At 35.5% G+C, this 23,433-nt stretch overlaps 1 protein-coding gene across 1 annotated transcript; it reads right to left on the bottom strand.

The window, feature by feature from the left end:
* Window positions 1-22,048: 22,048 nt before the first annotated feature.
* K441DRAFT_517006 (HET-domain-containing protein) lies at window positions 22,049-23,104 on the bottom strand (the record flags this gene model as incomplete). The annotated part of the gene is made up of 1 exon (XM_067642119.1): window positions 22,049-23,104. A coding segment is annotated over one exon (1,056 nt), but the record flags the coding sequence as incomplete, so codon positions are not given.
* Between the last annotated feature and the right edge of the window lie 329 nt (window positions 23,105-23,433).

The following is a 23,433-nucleotide window of genomic DNA, read 5'->3' as shown; positions in this document are numbered from 1 at the left end:
GCGGAAGAAACTAAATTATAAGAGGCTAAGTTCCTAGTAAAGCTATGGGAGCAGTTAACTAAGTAGACTCCAATTAAGTTTAATAGAGGCTTAATTATATAAAAAGGTAACTTAATCTAGCTAACTTAGGAACGCTAAGCTTAAAACCTGAAGCCTGTTACGGTAAAGCCTACGGACCTTACTAGTTCCCACGGAGAGACCCATAAAACCGTAAATATAAAGGACTAATACGCTGCATAGCGTGTAAGAGGTGCCTATATTACTACAGTCTGTTAACCCGAATCTGCCTATGACTTATCCTTTACGGCCCAGGTAGTAGATTTATAAGAAGAAAATGTTAAGCAGCCTAATAAGCGCATTTAATGGCAGATTAATAACGCGATAAGAGGACTTACTTTTATACCGCTAGACCTAAATTTTATTAGCGTAATGGTATTTACGGACGCCTCCTTCGCCAATAATAGGGACCTGTTATTGTAAATTGGCTTTATAATTGTACTTACGGACTATAATTAAGACGTAAATATACTATATTGGTTTTTAATTAAATGTAAGCGAGTAACCCGCAGTATACTAGCTTCTAAACTATATGTACTAGCCTATGGCTTTAATATAGCAGCCGTAATTAAATTAATAATTTAGAAGATCCTATAACTGGAGCAGCTACCCCTGGTTTTATATACCGATTTAAAGTCCCTTTACGACTGCCTAGTTAAACTAGGTATGATATAAGAAAAGAGGCTTATGGTCGACCTAATGTGCCTATATTAGGCTTATAAATAATGCGAGATTACGGAGGTTAAATAGATTAGCAGTGGAGACAACCTAGTAGACGCTATAACAAAGGTAAAGCCGTGTTAAGCTCTTAAAACCCTAATTAATATAAATAAGCTTAACCTAAAGGTTATAGAATGGGTAGAGCGAGACTAATAGAGCATTTACGGTTCAGTTACGGCCCGTTTAGAAGGCTGTACGGTGCATTTACGGCCCGTTAAAGGGCGTATAGTTCATTTTATGGACCATAAGCAGGACTTACGGCTAGCTTGGAGCACCGTTTGGAAGGCAACCCAAAAGGCACCTTGGGAGGGATTTCCTATGTATTTTCTTACGTCTTTTATAGTTCTATTAAGGCAATTACGGAGGCTATACGCAAGTGGTTCTATTTTCCAAGTACTGCTAGTATATAATTACAGCACCTGCTATACTAACCGCGTGCTTACGCGGTTTGATACACTAAGTACGCGTTTACACGTTTGGTTCGCTTACGCGTCTAGTGCACTCCTAAAACACTAGCTTAGGGGGGAGGTGCGTTAGTATATAGACTATGTAGCCCACCTCAAAAGAATTGATAGTCACTACCGTCTAAATGAGTATACGATACCATACGTATTTCGTGCCCCTAGACACGACTTACTTATACTATTAAATTGGTACCAACAGATATATTTATATAAAATTTTAAATATAGCTTATTAAATAATAAATAAAGTTTTTTATAATTGTTGATTGGTAGTCTATACACTAATAAGTAAGTAATAAATAAGGACTCTGTCTATTTAAACCACAAAGAAAAGAAACTATTTGTATATAAGGTAGGTATTAAAAATAGAAAAGGGGGGGGTATATAACTAAAATTGTTACGGCGCTGGTGGAAAACGGTGGACGTGGATTATAGTGGACGTGGATTATAGTGTTATTTTATAAATCAGACGCTCTGCAAAAGATTTGTTCCGTGACACGGGATAGCGCATAGACCCTCCTGCTAACTTCTGGACCAATTAGAACAGCGCACTAATTCCAGCCCCCTGCGCACCCCTGTCACCTGACAAAATCCTCTGCGGAGCGTCTGAGAGCTTATNGGCGTNGCTTTGGTGAGATTTAAATGTTTTAAAAATNNAATTTTGTNTATTTNTANNAGCGACGTCCTTACTATAAGAGTTATTATATATTTTATTAATGCAATAGATTCTTTAGGTAATTATATCTATATATTTATAAATTATAACCCCCTACTAAGAATATTAGGGGGCGAGATACATCGTCGTAGAACGTAAGTTAATTTTGAATTTGAATGTTTGTAGATTTTAGGCCAAAGCTAACCGACTACCTATATCTAACTTCTTACACAATAAAGCTACAATATCGCTATAATATAGAGGCGATAGAGAAGACAAAGGGCTTTTAGCTCGTACTATTTTAGAGATAATTAGACGTAGAGAAGTATGTAATTTTTGGTAGTAAGGCAAGATTGCGATAAAATAGACTAAAACGACCGACTGCCATGTCTAACTTCTTGTAAAATAGAGCTATAATATTGCCATAACGTAGAGGTAATAGAGAAGAAAAAGAGCTTTTAGCTTGTAGTGTTTTAGGGATAATTAGACGTAGAGAAGTATATAAGGTATGGAGCTTCGAGCAGAGCTTCGAGTAGGGCTTCGAGCAGAGCTTCGAGCAGAGCCTCGTGCAGAGCTTCGAGCAGAGCCTCGTACAGAGCTTCGAGCAGAGCCTCGTGCAGAGCTTCGAGCAGAGCCTCGTGCAGAGCTTCGAGCAGAGCTTCGTGCAGAGCTTCGAGCAGAGCCTCGTGCAGAGCTTCGAGTAGAGCCTCATGCAGAGCTTTGAGCAGAGCAGTGAGGTAAGATTGCGACCGACGAGTTTTGCGACTGACGATTTTTGCGACCGATGAAAATACAACTAACGAAAATACGACTAACTAATATAGCCACGACGTCGTTATTTATTGCAATAGATAGAGAAATTAAAGAGCTCCTGCCTTATAGTATTTTTATAATAACTAGACGTTATAAAAGGGTTAAGATACAGCGTTGTAATAGAAGAGTCGTCGCCTAACAAGAAACATTAAGTTCTTATACAAAGGGCGCCCATAAGCTCTCAGACCCTCGGGGAGAAATTCCTCTTGGTGTGATCTAATTGGTCCAGGAGTCCACAGTACTAGGGCAAGGTCCACAAGCGTAGCGCTAGCCCTTAGCTACGTCGTGGCGCAATTTCTCCCCGGGGGTCTGATTCATGAGATAATTATGGTGGACGTAGTTACGTAAGCTCACGTGACTCGAGGATCGTATAAAACGTCGGACAGCGCTGCTATTCTTCTCCTTTCCTTTCTCTAGCTTTAGATTCTTGTTTATAGACAATCCAATTATATAGGCTTGCGCGTCCCCTTTACCATGCCCATACCTTAATTGACTAAGTCGCTAATATTATCTAAAGCTTAAACCACCCTTTTTTCCTAAAAAGGAACTTAAATATATCTATAGAACTATAAATGGGACAAGGATATAAAATAGGACCCTAAGGATATTACTAGAACTATAAGGATAGAACTAAAAGGAAAAAGATAAAACCCTAAGGAAAGGACCTATAAGATATATATAGACTAGAACCCCTAAAGAAATTACCTAGAATTACCTAATACCCCTATTACTATGCTATAAAATACAGTAGTAGGCAAAGCAGCTGTAGGACCTATAAACGCCTTAGATAAAGAAATAATTAATGTTTTAACCCCCTAGATAGAGCTTGCTGCAGCTAATACTAAAATTAAACGGTTATAAGAACTGCTTAAAACTAGAGATACCCCTATATCTAGCGTTAATCTATTAAATAGACTTGCTACGGTCCTTAAGGCCCTAGCCTAGCGTATAGCATTAGTATTATTATAGTCCGCAAAGGTTTTAGACCCCCTATTACTTATAAATGGGGCCGACCCTATATTTAATAATTGGAAGCTTTAATTATAGGACAAGCTTAAAGTTAATGCGGATTACTTCCCTACTACTTAAGCCAAAATGGCCTACGTCTTTGGCTGTACCGGCGGAGACGTATAAACGCATTTACGTTCGCGATACGCCTAGGACTTAGCAAAACCCTTCCTCTTTAAGGAAGAAATAATTAACTACCTGTCTTCTATCTATAAGGACCCTTTTAGGGTATAAAACGCTCGCCTTAGCTATAAAAGTCTAAATATAAAAATAATGGAGACCTTTTTAGCCTTCTAAACCCGCTTCTTATACTTAGCTAAATAAGCCTAGATTTCCTAAAAAGACCTACTTCTAGACCTCTTTAATAAGCTTACCCTAGACCTATAGCGGGCCGTATTACTAGCTTTTACTATTATATAGACGTTAAAAGAACTTATAGACTACTGCCTAGCTATTAACTAAGGCCTTTATTAAATTAAGGCACGCGCTAATTAGCTAAAAACTAGAAACCTTATAAACTAGGCTATAAATACTATAAGTATAGCCCGTAGTGCCCTAGTATAATTAGCAACTCCTATAGTTAACCTAGTAGCTAGCTGCGCAGCTACCCCTACTATGGGCTAAATGTTTACCTAGCCTACTTATAGCGACCCCTATAGATAGGCCTTTAGTAATTAAGGAGCTTACTTCTTATATAGCTAAAAAAAAACTACTTTATAAAAGACTGTTTAATAGCGGTAAAGATAAATAAGATTTTATTAATCTAGGAGGATAATATAAAGTTAGAAAAAGAGGAACCTTAGAGAAAAACTCCTCTCTAGGGTTAAAAGGGATTAATATATTATATATTAATCTAGGTTAGCTAATTAGTAAAAGAAGCTGCACTATCCCTTATACTTTATTCTATAATAGATATTAAGTTTTAACCTTTACCTTAGCTAACTCTAGAGTAAATACCTTTACCTTAATTAACACCTAGTGTGCTATAAAGCTAGCTGACTTTCTTAATGCACTTATAGAAGACTTACCTAAACTAATTCCTATTCGTGGATATAACGGATAGGTAAGGCAACCTATTATAAGTATTTTGCGAATATACCTCCGCGTTAATAGGCGAAGGTAGTATAATATCCCCTTCCTAATTACGGACCTTAGAAGCTATAATATAATCTTAGGGAGGAAATAGCTAGCCTATTTAGGCTTATAGCTTAATATATAAAGTAGACAGCTTATTTAGCCTAAAACCCTACCTCTAACCCCTTCTTTTATAAAAGAAATTAGCATTATAATAGAAAACCTTATACAACCCTAGATTAATACTATTTACTAGGCTAATACTATACGTAGAGACTAGGCCTTTAAGAAGGATATATAGCTTAACCCGCAACGGATCCGTATACTACGCCGCCCCTAGACTACCTATATTACGCCACCCGCACTATAGACTTAGGAAGTTAGTAGTAACCTACCTAAGTCCCTAGTAGAGAACTTAGGCCCTACGCAGCCATAATAGAAGGCTAGAGATATTAGATAATATACTAAACTAATAAACTAGAAGGATAACTTATAGAAAATGGAATATAAGCTAAAGAAGACCCTAAACCCTATACCGTAAAATACGGCTTAATAAATACCTGTAAAGAAACCTACGGACCTCCCACCGGTTAATATCTGCTATATTAGCGCTGTAGGATTCTACTAAAACTTGGTTTAACCTAATACTATTACCTTTACTACCAGCTTATACAAAATTAATTAAATAATTAAGGAAAAGGAAAGTAAGCTTATAGATAAGGAGCTAGTGGAATAAAAACTACCTTATTAGTACTAAGAGTTTAAGGACGTATTCTCTAAGGTAGTATCTAATATACTCCTACCCTACTAACTATACGACTATAAGATCGAAATTAAAATAGGTAAGGAAAACGTCCTTAACTATACCCCCTTCCGTAAATAATTTATTGCCGAATTATAGGCTATTAAGTAGTACATTGTTAATAACCTAGTAAAGGGGTTTATTAAGCCTAGCCAGGCCCTATTTGCCTTCCCTATTTTCTTTATAAAAAAGCTAAATAGAGGACTTTATTTCTATATTAACTACCATAAGCTTAATAATATAACCCGTAAAGATTGTTATCCACTACCCCTATTTAATAAGATATTGGCCTAAATAAATAGAGCTAAGATATTTATAAAGCTTAATATCCGTTAGGCCTTTTACCGAATTAGAATAAACCCTAGATTTATAGACCTTACTATATTTCGGACTTAATACGGATTATATAAATATAAAGTACTTCCTTTCGGATTAACTAACGGACCTGCTACGTACTAACGATATATAAATAATGTACTCTTTAACTACCTTAATGACTTCTATACGGCCTATCTAAATAATATTATAATTTACTTTATGAACGAGTTAGAATATAAGGAGCATGTCTATAAGGTCCTATAACGGCTCTATAAGGCTAGCCTCTAGGCCAATATTAAGAAGTTAGAGTTTAGTATAAAGTAAATAAAGTACTTAGGGTTTATTATTAGTACGAATAAAATTAAGGCAGATCCGGAAAAGACGGCTATAATTAATTAGTGGGAACTACTACGGACTATAAAAGGGATATAGTTATTCTTAGGCTTCTATAACTTCTACTAACGCTTTATTAAAAACTATAGTAAGATTACTTAGCCCCTTAGCCGCCTTACTATAAAGGACCAGCCCTTTTACTTCGACACTATATATAGGTAGGCTTTTAATAAGCTTAAGAAACGACTAGTCTCCGCTCCCTTACTTACCCACTTTAACCTAAAACGGCCCTTAATGCTAGAAACCAATGCCTTAGATAGTATTATTGCTAGCGTTTATTCCCAGAAGTAGGCGGATAGAGAGTAGCACCCTATTACTTACTACTTAAAGACTATAGTAGATGCTAAGCTAAACTACCTAATCCATAATAAAGAAATGTTGGCTATTATCTCTAGCTTCTAGCACTGGCAAGTATAGCTAAAAGGGACCCCTAAGCCTATTTAAGTAGTTTTAGATTATAAGGCCTTAAAATATTTTATAATAATAAAAGCCCTTATAGCCTGGCAGGCGCGCTAGGCGGATACCTTATCTTAGTTTCACTTTCTAATTATATATAGGCTAGACGCTACTAACCGTGCGGACGCTCTTATAAGGTATAAACAGGACCTAAATAACTAGATGGCTGCGAAGATTTTATTATAGACCTAGACGCTACTATAACCAGAGCACTTTAACCCTTAAATATAAGAAGAACTAAGTACTAAATCTTTAAGCGCCGAGATATGTCCTATTAACCCTATAGAATTCGACCTTATTAATAAACTACTATAAGCAAACTGTACGGACCCTTCCCTATAGGAATACCGCGAAAAGGTAAAGGATATTACTAGCCTATAGTCCCTTAAAAATAGACTGCTTAAGTACTGGGAACGGCTAGTAGTAGTAGAAGAATAGAACTTACAAACCCGGCTTATTACTAAAGCATATACCTAGGTCTTAACGGCCTACCCTAGGAAAAATAAGACCTATAGGATTATTGGTAACCGTTACTATTGGCCTAGAATGGTTATAGATATTAACCGTTATATATAGAACTGCAATAACTGCTATAGGTCTATAATCCTATAAGATAAAACCTTAGGACTATTAAAGTTACTCCTAATATTAGAGCGCCCCTAGCAGTATATCTCTATAGACTTTTATAAACTACTAGTGGACCGTAACGGGTATAATATAGTTATAATCTTAATTAACCGTTTTGGCAAACGCCCTTTCTTAATCCCCTATTATAAGAATATCGATACTAAAGAGGCGGCCTAACTATATATCTACTATATCTACCGAATTTACGGACTACTAAATACTATTATATCGGACCGCGGGCTGTAGTTTATATTGGCTTTCTAGAATGAGTTTACCTAGATCCTAGGGATTAGGCTAAAGCTTTCTATAGCGTACTACCCCTAAATAGATAGCTAGACGGAGATTATAAACTAATACTTAGACTAGAGACTTAGGCCCTTTATTAACTACTTTTAAAATAACTAGGGTAAACTGCTACCCCTAATAGACTATGCTTAGGCGACCTTACCCTATAACTCTATAGGATTTGCACCTATTTAACTAAAAATAGGGTATTTACCTTAAATAAGCTTTAACTAGGATAGGCTAGAAGGACTATAGACTATACGTAAGAAACTGTCTTATAAGGAAGCCTAGTAGTACGCTAAGCGCTTAGAGGAAGCCTAGACGGTAGCCTATATAAATTTAGAAAAGGCCTAAAAATTAATGCAATAGTAAGTAAATAAGTATAGGCAAGAGCCTAACTTTACTATAGGTAATATAGTCTAGGTTATAATAAAGAACTAGAAGACGGAACTATTAGCGACTTAGTTAATTAAGGCATAGGTATGACAAAAGGGACGCGTAAGCCTATATAATTAGATTGTCTATAAACGAGAATCTAAAGCTAGGGAAAGAAAAGGAGAAGGGAAGTAGCGCCGTTCGATATTTTATAAGATCTTCGCATTACATAACCGCAATATGCGGCAATTTGTGGCAACTTGCCCGTGCGAAGTTCTGCCAGTGCTATAACATTACCCCCCTCTCTAAAAAAGCCTACCCTTAGGCTTTGTCGCTAAAAGTCTTAGTAAGAGAATCTAACTAATTAGATAACTTTAACCGGCGGTTGAAGTTCCTAGATATTTTAAGACTTTATATAACTAAGAAATTTCTAGGGTGTTTTTATCCTTATATTCTTCTAGTAGCTTATTATCTTCGTTATACTAGCATTCTATCTACTTATCTAGGTACTTTAGCGGTCTAGGTTTATTAGGGTAACGGCTATAAAACTCCTAAAGCTTATAGGGACTACCTATAAAGTTCTATATAGGGTACTAAGTGGGTCTAAGTTATATCCTTTCTAACTAATATAATACTTTAACGTTCCCTTTACAAGTTTACAGGCTAGTATTTCTTTAATTTCCTATTTATTATCGCTATTAACTTAAATTAGTAGGGGAGGTTTATTCTTTTATCTGGGTAGTAAGTTATTTATAGCTTTCTATAGCTTATCCAGTAAGAAAATAGGGTAAACTTTAATTAACTAGGAGCTTAACCTTATACAAGTTACCTACTTTGTTAAGAATCTTATACGGTCCTACTATCTTATAGTCTAGTTTATGGCTAGGCCGTTCTATTTTTTAGTTCTTTATTATAACCTAGACTATATTACCTATAGTAAAGTTAGGCTTACGTCTATGCTTATTCGCCTACTGTTTTATTAATTTTTAGGCCTTTTTTAGGTTTATATAGGCTACTTTCTAGGCTTCTTCTAAGCGCTTAGTGTACTGCTAGGCTTCCTTATAAGATAGTTTTTCGCGTATAGTTTAGGGCCCTTCTAGTCTTTCCTAGTTAAAGCTTATACGGAGTAGGTAACCCATTTCTAGTTAAATAAGGGCAAATCCAGTAGAGTTGTGGGGTAGGGTCGCTTAGGCGTAGTCCATTAAGGGCAATAATTCGGCCTAGTTATTCTAAAAGTAGTTAATAAAAGGCCGGAGTCTCTAGTCTAAGTATTAATTTATAATCTCCGTTTAACCGTCTATCTAGGGGTAATATACCATAGAAAGCTTTAGCTTAATGCCTAGGATTTAGGTAAACTTATTCCAAAAGGCTAATATAAACTACGGCCTATAGTTAGATATAATAGTATTAGGTAGTCCGTAAATTTGGTAGACGTAGTAAATATATAATTAGGCCGCCTCTTTAGTATTAATATTTTTATAATAGGGAATTAAGAACGGGCGCTTGCCGAAGCGGTTAACTAGGATTATAACTATATTATATCCGTTACGGTCTAGAGGTAGCTTATAAAAGTCTATAGAGATATATTACTAGGGGCGGTTAGGTATTAAAAGGGGTTTTAATAGTCCTAGGGTCTTATCTTGTGGGATTATAGATTTACGGCAGTTATTATAGTTCTATATATAGCGGTTAATATCTATAATTATTCTAGGCCAGTAGTAGCGGTTACTAATAATCCTATAAGTCTTATTTTTTCTAGGGTAGACTATAGAGACTTAGGTATATACTTTAGTAATAAGCCAAGTCTAAAAGTTCTATTCCTCTGCTACTACTAGCTATTTATAGTGCTTAAGTAGTCCACTTTTAAGGGACTATAGGCTAGAACTATTCTTTGCCTTTTTGTGGTACTCCTATAGAGAAGGGGCCGTACGGTTTACCTATAGTAGTTTATTAATAAGGTTTAGTTCTATAAAGTTAATAGGGCATATCCTAGCATCTAAAGAGTCTATATTTAGTTCTGCCTATATTTAAAAGTTAAGGTGCTCTAGTTATAATAGCGCTTAAGTCTATAATAAGATCATTATAGCTATCTAGTTATTTATATCCTGTTTACACCTTATAAGAGCGTCCGCATAGTTAGTGGCGCCTAGCCTATATATAATTAGGAAGTTAAACTAAAATAGGATATCTACCTAGCGCGCCTATTGGGCTATAAGGGCCTTTATTATTATAAAATATTCTAAGGCCTTATAATTGGAAACTACCTAAATAGACTTAGGGGTGCCTTCTAGTTAGGCTCGTTAGTGCTAAAAGCTAGAAATAATAGCTAGTATTTCTTTATTATAGATTGGGTAGTTTAGCTTAGCATCTACTATAGTCTTTAAATAGTAAGCAATAGGGTGCTATTTTTTATTTATCTACTTTTAAGAATAAACGCTAGCTATAACACTATCCAAGGCATCGGTTTCTAGCATTAAGGGCCGTTTTAGGTTAAAGTGGGTAAGTAAGGGAGTAGAAACCAGTCGTTTCTTAAGCTTATTAAAGGCCTACCTATATACAGTATTAAAGTAAAAGGGCCGGTCCTTATAGGTAAGTAGGCTTAGTAGCTGGGTAATCCTACTATAGTTCTTAATAAAGCGTTAGTAGAAGTTATAGAACCCTAAAAATAACTATACCCCCTTTACGGTCCTTAGGGGTACCTATTAGTTAATTATAGCCGTCTTTTCTAGGTCTACCTTAATCCTATTTATACTAATAATAAACCCTAAGTACTTTATACGCTTAATACTAAATTCTAACTTCTTAATATTAGCTTAGAGGCTAGTTTCCTAAAGTCGTTATAGGACTTTATAGATATACTCTTTATATTCCAGTTTATTTTTAGAGTAGATTATAATATTATCTAGGTATACTGTATAGAAGTTATTAAGGTAGTTAAATAGTACATTATTTATATATTGTTGGTATATAGCCGGTCTATTAGTTAGTCTAAAAGGTAGTATTTTATATTTATACGTTCCGTAACGGGTCTAAAATATAGTAAAGTTTTCTAATTTAGGGTCTATCCTAATTTAGTAAAAAGCCTAGCGGATATTAAGCTTTATAAAGATCTTAGCTCTACTTATTTAGGCTAAAGTCTTATTAAATAAAGGCAGTAAGTAGCGGTCTTTAAGGGTTAAATTATTAAGCTTATAGTAGTCGATATAGAAACAAAGTCCTCTATTTAGCTTTTTAGTAAAGAAAATAGGTAAGTTAAAAGGGGCTTAACTAGGCTTAATAAAGCCCTTATCTAGGTTATTAATAAGATACTACTTTATGGCCTATAATTTAGCAGTAGATTGCTATTAGAGGGGGCTATAGCTAAGAGTAACCACCTTATCCGGCTTAATTTTAATTTTATAGTTATACGGTTAGTAAGATAGGAGTATATTAGACGCTGCTTTAGAGAAGGTATTTTTTAATTTCTAGTATTAATAGGGCAGTTTTTGTTTTACTAGCTCCTTATCTATAAGCTCGCCTTTTTCTTAAGCTAGGGCTTCTTTCTCTTTAATTATTTAATTAATTTTGTATAAGCTAGTTATAAAGGTAACGGTATTAGGCTAAATTAGGTTCTAGTAGAATCCTATAGCGCTAATATAGTAGATATTAACTAGTGGGAGGTCCGCAGGTTTCTTTATAGATATTTATTAGGCTATATTTTATAGTATAAGGTTTATAGTCTTCCTTAGCTTACGTTCTATTTTCCATAAGTTATCCTTTTAGTTTATTAGTTTAGTATATTATCTAATATCCCTAGCCTTCCTTTATAGCTGCGTAGGGCCTAAGTTCTCTATTAGGGACTTAGCTAGGCTACTACTAACTTCCTAAGTCTTTAGTGCGGGTGGTATAATATAGGTAGTCTAGGGGCGGCGTAGTATACGGATCCGTTGCGAATTAAGCTATATATCCTTCTTAAAAGCCTAATCCCTACGCGTCGCATTACCCTAATAAACAGTGTTTATCTACGGCCGTATAAGGTTTTCTATTATAATACTAATCTCTTTTATAAAGGAAGGTATTAGGGGTATAGTTTTGGGCTAAATAAGCTGCCTATTCTGTACGTTAAGCTATAAGCCTAAATAGGCTAGCTACTTTCTGTTAGTTACACAAGGTGATATTACGTAGCTACAGTTCGTAGATAGTATAATAATTGTTATTCTTAATATTCCTAAAGAAAGGGGTAAGGAACTTAAGGTTCCTCACCATACTAGTGCCGCGGCGGCACGTGACGGCAACTTGCCATACGTGACGGCAATATGCCTCATATGCCTTTATTCCTAACACTAGCAACTCTTTTTTTATAGTTGCTATCTATATATATATATACCGCTTAACTAGCGGAATAAAAATCAATCCTCCTTACTTACTATTGCTATTATAATATAAGTCTCGCTATTCTAAAATTTACCTCTTAGCACGTAGTGCTTTCTTAATTATAAGTTATAGGTAGGTATCTTGTTGGTAGGGCCGCTAAGGCACTAGCGGTAAGCAAGCCAATAGCGATTTTCCATCCCAGGGATGGAAAATCCTAATTGGCTAGTTTAAGTTAGGGTTTACAGAATATAACCAATCAAAAAACTTTAACCGCCGATTAAAGTTCCTGGATATCTTAAGACCTTACGTGACTAAGAAATTTCTAGGGACTCCCTTTTAACCCAACCTTTACTTATATACGTAGAGTATTTATATTAACAAATGTCTCTAGTGCCTTATTTAGGTTCGCCTTTATTATTATATCTACCGGGTTATCTTAGCTATTAATTTATTAAATCTTAAAGAGTTTTTAACACTTATAGGATTACTAAAGTGCTATAATATTAATTATAAGGCGCTTTTCCTTTATAGTACCGAGCTTAACTAAATACTTATAGAGGGAATATAAGTCGGTGTATACAATTATAGGGATAACAGGAACTTTAAGTTAATCTATAATTATCTTTAGGGTAGTTCTAATTATAATTGCTATATTAACTCCGCTAACCATTCTATATATCTCTAACACTAAAATACTTTAGGTAACGCGCTTACTCTTAGTTAAGCTCTAATAGATAAGATTGCTATAGATTATAAAGTTATTCTCTCTAGTAAATTCGTTTGTAATAATAATCTTATATCCTAATTAGGAGCTAAAATCTTTATTATTTATAAACAATCTATTAACAAATATAAAGAGCTTAGCGGTAGGAAGATTAATAAATATATAGAGTAGTCCCCAATCGAGATAGTTTATTTGCTAGGAAAGACGTTTATTTAGGGCAAGAACGTTATCCTTAGTTAATTTCTAGTATTAGGTAGTAACAAAGAGATTAAATAAAGCCTTGGGTTAATAGATAGAAGTAATATAAGCTCCGCGAGCGCGTTGCTCTACATATCCTTACTTTAGGGAATTAACATTAATAATATTAATCTTCTTACCTTAACCCTTCTGGCGTAAAGCAATAGAATCCTTGTTTAGGGAGAGGATGCATTTATTAAAGAGTAATAGTATTATTAAATTAAGCTTTTCTTTTAGCTTTACCATAAGGTTTACCTTTACTAGCTTATCCTCTTTAAGAGCTAAGAATTGGTCGTCTCCTAAGATAATTATATTATTAGTTTATATACCAATAATTCTAAATAGGGTTCCCGTAGTTATAATAAGGAAACAGGGATTAAATATAGAAGTAGTTATTAAAAGCTTCTCTTTATAGTGCTTGCTATAGATAGCCTACTAATAAGTTCCTACCTCTGCAATTCTGTATAATAGCTTAAGCATAACTATAATTGTATTTTTAGGATATTAGTAGCAAATTTGCTCTAGAAGGTGTGCTAATATTAAGCGCTAAAGGTACGTCTCTAATTAGGTGTAGGCCTAGGTAATATCTTATAAATAAACCGCTATTCTATTCTTTATTAAAGAGGGAGCTAATATAATAATAACTTGTTAACTAGCTTGTTAAATTATAAGAGATTACGTAAGAATTATCTCCTTACTATTGTTATTGTAACCTTAAATAATAAGCCTTAATTTCTTAAATAGGGCGTTAGTAGCCTTGCCCTTAATCTTATTAACTATCCTTAACTTAAAGATGCGAACTTTATTAAACTTAGTAGGGTTATACTTCTTAAATTTAAAGACTCCTCTTACAATAAGACCGTCAATCTCCTACTTATTAGATACTTAAAAAGGAGCTCCTAGGGTTATAATACAACCTTCTTTTTAAAGCTATTTTGCGAGCTTAAAGTTAGCCTTCTCTTTAGCTATTATAAAGGCCATTAATAACTTAACTCTATTCTTAATAGCGGTAATAAATTATTCTTTAAAATTAATAAGATGTTAGTAATTTCGTAATCCTTTTAGGCGACCTCTACTGCGTCGTAGTTATAGTATATCTACTATAATTATATTAAAATTATAGTCGCCTTCTAGAGAATGTTAATTATAGTTCTTCTCTAAGGTATCTTTTAAGGCATCCTATAAAGGCTTAGAATTATTATCTTTATAGTAAGGCTTAATAATAGTTAAACGGAATTAAGTGGGTCTATAAGGCATCTAAATAGTATAAATTTAGCCATTAATTATAATAAGTTGGTGTAGGCCTAACCATCCTCCCTTTTTACGCTATACGCGTACTTTAGACTAGAGTGGCAGATTAAGCGTAGTTAAGGTGTTTAGGCCATTTCTTATTCCTAGTGTATTATTAACCTAGCGTATAGCATAGAGACGTTACACCTCCTTTATTGCCTTGTAAATAGCCTTAGCTTATTATATAATAGAGGGAGATAATAAAGAATTATTAGTTATTTAAAGGTAGGCGCTAAAGACTAGTAACGTAGGTATAAGTCTATCTAGGCTAGCGGAATTATTAATAGCTTTAACAGCTATTTATAAGGTAAGTTTTTTACTAGCATTCTTTAGTTCTAAAAAAATAATCTTATATATATGGCGTAATAGCGCGTAATATTATTCTACTTTTCTAATATTATTATATGCCTTAATGGGGACCTCCTTAACCTTAATTACCATTGCCTTTATCTATTATTGGAACTCTATAGATAAGAAGTTCTTTTCTACGTTATAGATAATTTAATTAGGGGGTTTTAAATAGACATTAATCTAGCATAACTAAAGGGTATCCTATACGTTTCTGGCTAATATATCTTTTAAGAAACACGCGGCTTAGAAGGAAGTTAAAAAGTTAATAACTTAGAGTACTAGCTTACCGCTAAGATATATAACGTTAATAATAATATAGAAGTTAAAGTCGTAGTTATTCTTAAGGGTAAACTTAAATCGGCTAGGGGACTTCTGGTTCATTTGGTAGTAATAGTAGTACTTTATAAGATACTTAATTACCTTAACCTTAACTTTATGGCCTACTTGCTAAAGAATCCTAAGTAATTAATAAACGGATAGGTGGCTAAAACGACGGTACAGTTGGCGTAACTTTAACTTAGTTAAATGGCTCTAAGCAATACTCTTTTTTAGTTATTAAAGGAGCAGCTAAGAGTAACCCTACTTATATATAATAGGTACCCGATTATCTCCCTATATAAGTATATTCTTAAGGTTATTAAGCTTAACGCCTAATTTATCTATATCCCTAATACAGAATATAAACAAAGTGTTTATAGAAATAATATAGAAAATAATATATCCTAAGGGGGTTTAGACCCTAATTATACCAAGAGAGATTGCGGTACCCTTACCAAAACGTATTATATATTAGCCTACCGTTAATTAGTTAATCTAGATAGAAGTATTAAGTTATTAAAGAGCTTAAACTTAAGGTTCTCCTACTATAGATACTCCTACGGCTCTAGTATCTAGCATAATACTATAAAAGATATTCACTAAGTATCTATTATTAAAGGAGAACGCGGAGCTCTCCTTTGGCTTATTAAAGATATCTAACTTTATAATAGAATGGAGTGTAGATTAGTTATTAAGAACAGCGACGGTTTATATGCTATCTACCTTACTATATTTAGTAAAGTATTAGTTAGGTAAGTAGTCCTTAATTTCTATATCTATAAGGAGCTATTTAGTCTTATTAACCTTACCCTTAAGATCTTCTACGCCTTTATATTAAACCAGGAAGCTTTAGAAGTAGGCCGTAATAACCTTATAATTTTTAACATTTCTTATACTTTAACGGAACTTATTATATACCTCTTTTTACTTATTAAAGGAGTGTCTAGTTAACTAGCAATTTGGCTTCTTATAAACGTAGCACTTCTTCTAGTAATTACTTTAAAATAAACCTCCATAGGGACCTCTATAATTACCTTATAGTTAATATTAATTATACCCTCTTCTATATTCCCTACTACGGCCACTATATATTTAATTAGTCTAGTTATAATTATATTAGTTAGGAATACTTAGTTAGGTAGNGTTTTNNGTATANAACTATTAAGATTNTTATNTTTNNATTATAGTACCTATAGCNNAGCNTAGCTTAGTATATACTCCTTTAAACGTATCTATAGGTTTATATAGCGCTAAGTTATACTTAGGAACGCTATAGCATACTAAGATAACCTAGTCCCTTAGGCTATTCTTATTTTAGTAAGTTTTAGTAAGGCCACGTTAGATTTTCTAGAGTTTATTAAAGAGTAGTTAAAGGCACTTTAAATAAGTCTTTATTGGGTTAAAAGCAATAACTCTCTAAAATATAGTTTCCCGCCATTTGGACATATAAAGTTGGCGATTCTTATTAGTCTTAAAGTGAACTCTAGTAAGCTAAAGCATTATATTAAAGCTATAGTTTTTACCCGCAATATAGTTATAATAGAATATTACTGCCCGTCCCTTTAATATAATAGAGAAAGCGTAGTGGTACTAATAGTATTAAATTTTAACCTTATTACAACAGTTATAGAAGACCTGTAGTTTTACTCCAAGTATATTATATAATTCTCCTCTAAACTTCTTCTCTTTATCTAAATATACCTTTATTAGATTCGTAACTTCTTATAATAGGGGGTTACCGGTTAGCTAGAGTAGAGGAGCTAGAGGCAACGGAGGTGGAGAAAGAGTACCTCTTAGTGGGAGAGTACCTTTAGGTAGGAAAGCACCTTTAGGTAGGAAAGTAGCGTTCTAGGGGTTTTATTCTAAATTAAAGTTACCTTCTAAAGAATATAGGTTAGTTCTAGGTTTCTATAGTTAACGTATAATCTTAGCTTCCATCTATACTAGTTCTTTTATACTAGTAATAACGGCCTAAATATTACTAGCGATTAGGTTATTATTCTTAGCAATATATACCCCGTTCCTATAGAGGAAGTCTTAAAAATCTTAAATAATATTAATATTACTAAGTACCTAGGTATTAGCGGTCTATCCTATAAAATCCTCCCTAAAATATTCCCACAGCTATAAGTCGGCGTAGTATCTACTTTAGTAAAATATAATACGGTGTAGGAGAAAGCTATTAACTTATTTTGCGGTACAAGTTGTTATATTAAAGGTAAATTCATCCTAATTTTTATTAATAAGTTTCGCGTATAAAGCTACCCCTAGTAGTAAGAAGTCTTCCCAGTTATTTAAAGTAGGCGTAGCTATATTTTTAGAGGGAGGGAAGTGTTATTAGTGTAGGGATTATCGTTTAGTACGCGTTCGTGATATATATTTGTCGTTTAGTACGCGTTTATAACGTATATTTGCGATTATGGGGCTTAGGACCAGTTCTAGCCTTAAATCGCGAAGACTCGTAAAGCGTATTGTTCTGCGTAATGGACGCAAGAATCCATAATCTTAGAAAGGCTTAGGACTAGTTCTAGCCTTTAAATCCTTAAATTTATAAAAGAGTTCTATTTAAGGTTTAGGACCAGTTCTAACCTTAAAAGACAGCTCCCTTTAGCATAAGTAGCACTAGTATAGTGGCTTATCTCTTCTTAGTGGAATACCTAGCTGCTCTGTAGTATAATAATAAAGTTAACTACTAATTAGTGTTAGTTACATAAGGTAATATTATATAGCTACGGTTCGTAGATAGTATAATGATTATTATTCTTAATATTTCTAAAGAAAGGAGTAAGGGACTTAAGGTTCCTCACCACGCTAGTGCCGCGGCGGCACGTGACGGCAACTTGCTACACGTGACGGCAATATGCCTTATATGCCTTTATTCCCAACACTTTCTTTTTAAGATTATATTATAGCTTCTAAGGTCCGTAATAAGGAAGGGGATATTATACTACCTTTATCTATTAACGCGGAGGTAAATCTATAAGATAGTTGTAATAAGTAGCCCTATCTGTCCATTATAACCGTAAATAAGGATTAGTTTAGGCAGTTCTTTAAGGGATATATTTAAAAAGTTAGCTAGTTTTACGGCGTACTTTATATCAATTAAGGCAAAGGTATTTACTCCTAAGTTAGCTAAAGTAAAGGTTAAAACTTAATATTTATTACGAAATAAAGTATAAGGGATAGTATAGCTTCTTCTATTAACTAGCTAACCTAGATTAATATATAACATATTAATCCCTTTTAACCCTAGAGAGGAGTCTTCCTCTAAAGTTCCTCTTTTTCTAGCTCTATACTATCCTCCTAAATTAATAGAACCTTATTTATCTTTACCTTTATTAGGCAGTTTCTTATAGGGTAGCCTATTTAACTATATAAAAAGCAAGCTCCTTAATTACTAAGGGCCTATATATAGGGGTCGCTATATATAGGCTGGGTGTATACTAGGCCTATAATAGGGGTAGCTACGCGGCTAGCTACTAGGTTAACTATAGGAGTTGCCGATTATACTAGGGCACTATAGGCTATACTTATAGTACTTATAGCCTAGTTTATAAGGTTTCTAGTTTTTAGCTAATTAGTATATACCTTAATTTAATAAAGGCCTTAGTTAATAGCTAGGCAATAATCTATAAGTTCCTTTAACGTCTATACTATAGTATAAGCTAGTAATATAGCCCGCTATAGGTTTAGGGTAAGCTTATTAAAGAGGTCTAGTAATAAGTCTTCCTAGGGGATCTAGGCTTATCCTACTAGGTATAAAAAGCGGGTTTAAAAGGCCGAAAAGGTCTTCGTTATTTTTATATTTAGGCTTTTATAGCTAAGGTAGGCGTTTTATACTTTAAAAGGGTCTTTATAAATAGAAGATAAGTATTTAACCATTTCTTCTTTAGAGATAAAGGGGTTTATAGAGTCTTTAGTATATTATAGGCGTAAATATATTTAAGTGTCTCCGCTAGTACGGCCGAATATATAGGCTATTCTAGCTTAGGCGTTAGGGAAGTAATCTATATTAACTTTAAGCTTATCCCGTAATTAAAGCTTCTAATTATTAAATATAGGGTTAGTTTCGTTTATAAGTAGTAGGGGATCCGCGACCTTTACTAACTGCTTTAGTACTATATAGGCCTTAGTGGATCTACTAAGGCGCTAAGATAGGGCCTAGAGGACTATAGCAAGTCTTTAGTTATCTAATAATGACTTATTATTAGATATAGGGGTATCTCTAGCTTTAAGCAGCTCTTGTAGTTATTTAATTTCGGTATTAGTAGCCGTAAGCTCCGCCTAGGGGGTTAAAACGTTAATTATTTCTTCGTCTAAAGTATTTAAGGGTCCTATAGCTACTTTACCTACTACTATGTTTTGTGGTATAGTAGTAGGGGTATTAGGTAATTCTAGGTAATTTCTTTAGGGGTTTTAGTCTATATATATCTAATAGGTCCTTTCCTTAGGGTTCTATTCTTTTCTTTTAGGCCCTATCCTTATAGTCCTAATAATGTCCTTAGGGTCCTATTCTGTGTTTTTATAGATATATTTAAGTTTCTTCTTAGGAAGAAAGAGTAGAGTAAGCTTTAGATAATATTAGCGACTTAGTTAATTAAGGTATAGACACAATAAAAGGGACGCGTAAGCCTATATAATTAAATTATCTATAAACAAGAATCTAAAGCTAGGTAAAGGAAAGGAGAAGGGAAGCAGCGCCGTTTGATATTTTATAAGATCTTCGCGTTACATAACCGCAATATGCGGCAATCTATAGCAACTTGCCCATGCGAAGTTCTGCTAGTGCCGTAACAGAACGGCCTAGCTATAAGCTAGACTATTAGATAGTAGGGCTATATATAGTCCTTAAGAAAATATATAACTTATATAAAGTAAAGCTCCTAAATTTAATTAAGGTTTACCCTATTTTCTCACCGGATAAGCTATAAAAGGCCGCGAATAACCTATTGCCTAGATAAAAGAATAAACCTCCCCTACTAATTTAAGTTAGTAGTAATAATAAATAGGATATTAAAGAAATACTAGCCTATAAACTAGTACGGAAAACGTTAAAGTACCATGTTAGTTGGAAAGGCTATAATCTAAATCCTACTTAGTAACCTATATAGAACTTTATTAGCAGTCCCTATAAGCTTTAAAAGTTTTATAGCCGTTACCCTAGTAAACTAGGACCCCTAAAGTACCTAGATAAGTAGATAGAGTGCTAGTATAATAAAGATAATAGGCTACCGAAAGAATATAAAGATAAAAACGCCCTATAGGTATAATACGGATATACAAAGCCTAAGGGCAGGCTTTTGCGGAGGGGGGGGTAATATTACGGCGCTGGTGGAAAACGGTAGACGTGGATTATAGTAGACGTAGTCACGTAAGCTCACGTGACTTAAGGATCGCATAAAACGTCGGACAGCGCTGCTGTTCTTCTCCTTTCCTTTCTCTAGCTTTAGATTCTTGTTTATAGACAATCCAATCGTACAGGCTTGCGCGTCCCCTTTGCCGTGCCCATGCCTCGATTGACTGAGTCGCTAACAAAAATGAGGGTAGTAGTATAACCGGAATAGGAACAAGGATAGGGTAATAGGCTAAATCCAACCTAAATCGACAAAAATACAAAAATATTATTATTTATATAGTATAATATGTCACACGGGAACACAGGTGTATGATAGTGTGGACTCCATAAGGTGGAGTCGTCCTGAAGGGGACGACTCTATATACTAGCTAAGCGAGGCTCACGTGACCTAAGGAAGCTCCTGTGGATCTCCCCCCTACCAACATAATATAAAATAAAAACATTAAAGTATTATATAAAGTATAATTTCTATAATTTCGTTTCATAAGTAGCAGTCACCCCGTACGGGTGCAGAGTCCGGTTTCGACGGCCCACCCATATATATACCAATATATTAAGGTGAGAAGACAGGATTTTTCCTCATTGAGACGTATACAGCTGCTTAGTGTCGTAGCCAAGATGATATGCAATGTACATCCAGAATCTCAGCCATATTGGCTGCGATTCTTGTCTATTGCTGCGATCCAGGACTTGGGGATGTAGCCTGACAGTATCTTCAGAAGTCACATCCTATTGATGACCGTCCAGGAGCAGGCAGACAGCAAGGTAGAAGCGAACGCAACTGTTGATCAATTGTGACAACCTCACTAATTTAGCACGCTATATTGGGTATAGATCAGGGGTGTTTTGACCGTCCGACTTGACTACATGCATTGAGGCTTAAGAGCCTACATTAATACGACAGAGTTCTCGTTCTTGGCTGCCCGTTCAACAGCAACCGAGAAAGAAGCCGGCGTCTATATACCTTAATATACCTTAATAGGAAACGAAGAGCTCTATTCTCTGGAACGCCGACACTATACAATTCGGAAGACGTAACGGTCGCTTCCTGCATTTTGACCCCGGAATGGTCCGTCATATTCATTGTGAAATATTCTCATCCAGCCTATTCGCTGATAGACGGCTTGGTCTTGATCTACGGCTTCGAGGATAAGACCCTCGGACGAGTATTTCTCATCCATATGAGGCGTCTCAAAGGTCGCAAATCGACAGAAGAACGCTTGTAAAGGATGCGTCAACCCGCGCACGTACAACTCATCGTCGTCAAGACCCTCGGCAAAATCATCCTCCGACAACGCGACACCGCTTATCTGTAATTTGGTTATATAACGTCCGTTTGCGGAGTCTTTGACGTCGTTCAGGCAGATTTTATGTAGCGAGCCGCGGATTTGGATGGATCCGCTGGCAACTGGGCCGAAGGGGCCGCTAATTAGTGATGTCTCGACTTTCCGGATCTCGATTAAGCTGCATTTTCGGATTATCGCTCTGTTTCCTGAGCTGTTGAAGTAGACTTCGCCCTTGACAGAGGCCCATGACCATGAGGGGGCTACGTATTCCTTGACTCTAGTGCCGTTCGTGGCCATGCGCCAGAGTAGATCGACGGGTAGATCGTATCTCCACAGTCCCGCGTGATAATCATTCGCTGGCCATTTCAACGTATTTTGTACGGTAGAAGCGATGCCAGCAATGGCGATAAGGCGGTCCGAGTCCTTAGTAAGGTGTGTCTGCGTGTAGATCTTGACAATTCCAAGCCATTGCTCATTAGAACCAAGCGGATCTTTAGGATCTAGGTCAACCAGGAGCTTAGCTTTCTCGGTATCGAGATGAAGAACGTAGTCTGGGATGCTATTCAGGAAGGCTTCGCATGCACGCGTCTCGCGACACTCCCACCAGATCTGGTCGTAGGCAAAATGGACGTTCCTTGGGGCTAATAGACGTTCCTGGAGTACCCAGCCTCTTGTATTGAGATGGCTGTCCTCAACACGCCGTGCCCATGCTGACTGATCGAAGCAGATATAAAGGCCCGACATGTGTCCTGTCCATGACGCATTGACCTGGCAGCCAGCAGGGAGCAATCTGTTCCTTGTTTTGAAGAGCCCGCCGTGGCCATCCGCTGATGAAGTTGCTGCAATATTGAGCCAGGAGTATGAGTAGATTGATGCCATCTGTAACGATTCTCGTAACCAATCGTCCTTTGAATCTTGGACGATGCATAGTGCATCGATCCATATGAACCGTATTTGGAGGGTTCGAATGAATTGTATTGCGTCTTGGAATGTCCTGGGTAAGCCTGACACTGGAATGTGGTCGCAAAACTGCTGGTACGAGGCTTGTAGAAGGCGGACAGGTAAAGACGATCCCCAGCAGTGGCTTAGTGTTATATACTTCGCATTTGGGTCAATCATATGGCTTTCTTGCAGACGAATAAAGGCATCTCCTTGTTCAATATTAACATCAAGTAATCTAGTTGGTAGTCTTCGATCTTGTGGCATGTTTGTCTGCGACGCACTTGGAATCCTACAGTTGGCATGGGATTTTATACAGCTGAAAGCCCATTCTTGGATATGCCGCACAACTGATGGAGTTGGTTTCGTGGTGCTTGACTGAACGGTATCGACGTCTTCGAGGTACCCTGTAGCACTTAGTCACCCGGCAAGGTCTCGTAAGTTGGCTCACCTTTCGCTGGTTGGACATCAATGCCAATGGTCGTGATGTACGCATCTTGAATCTCACACTTGCCATTGATGAAGTATAAAAT

Source organism: Cenococcum geophilum (assembly GCF_001692895.1).
Source record: "Cenococcum geophilum 1.58 unplaced genomic scaffold K441scaffold_4, whole genome shotgun sequence".
Lineage (NCBI taxonomy): Eukaryota > Fungi > Ascomycota > Dothideomycetes > Gloniales > Gloniaceae > Cenococcum > Cenococcum geophilum.
This window is presented reverse-complemented; position numbering and strand designations above follow the sequence as displayed.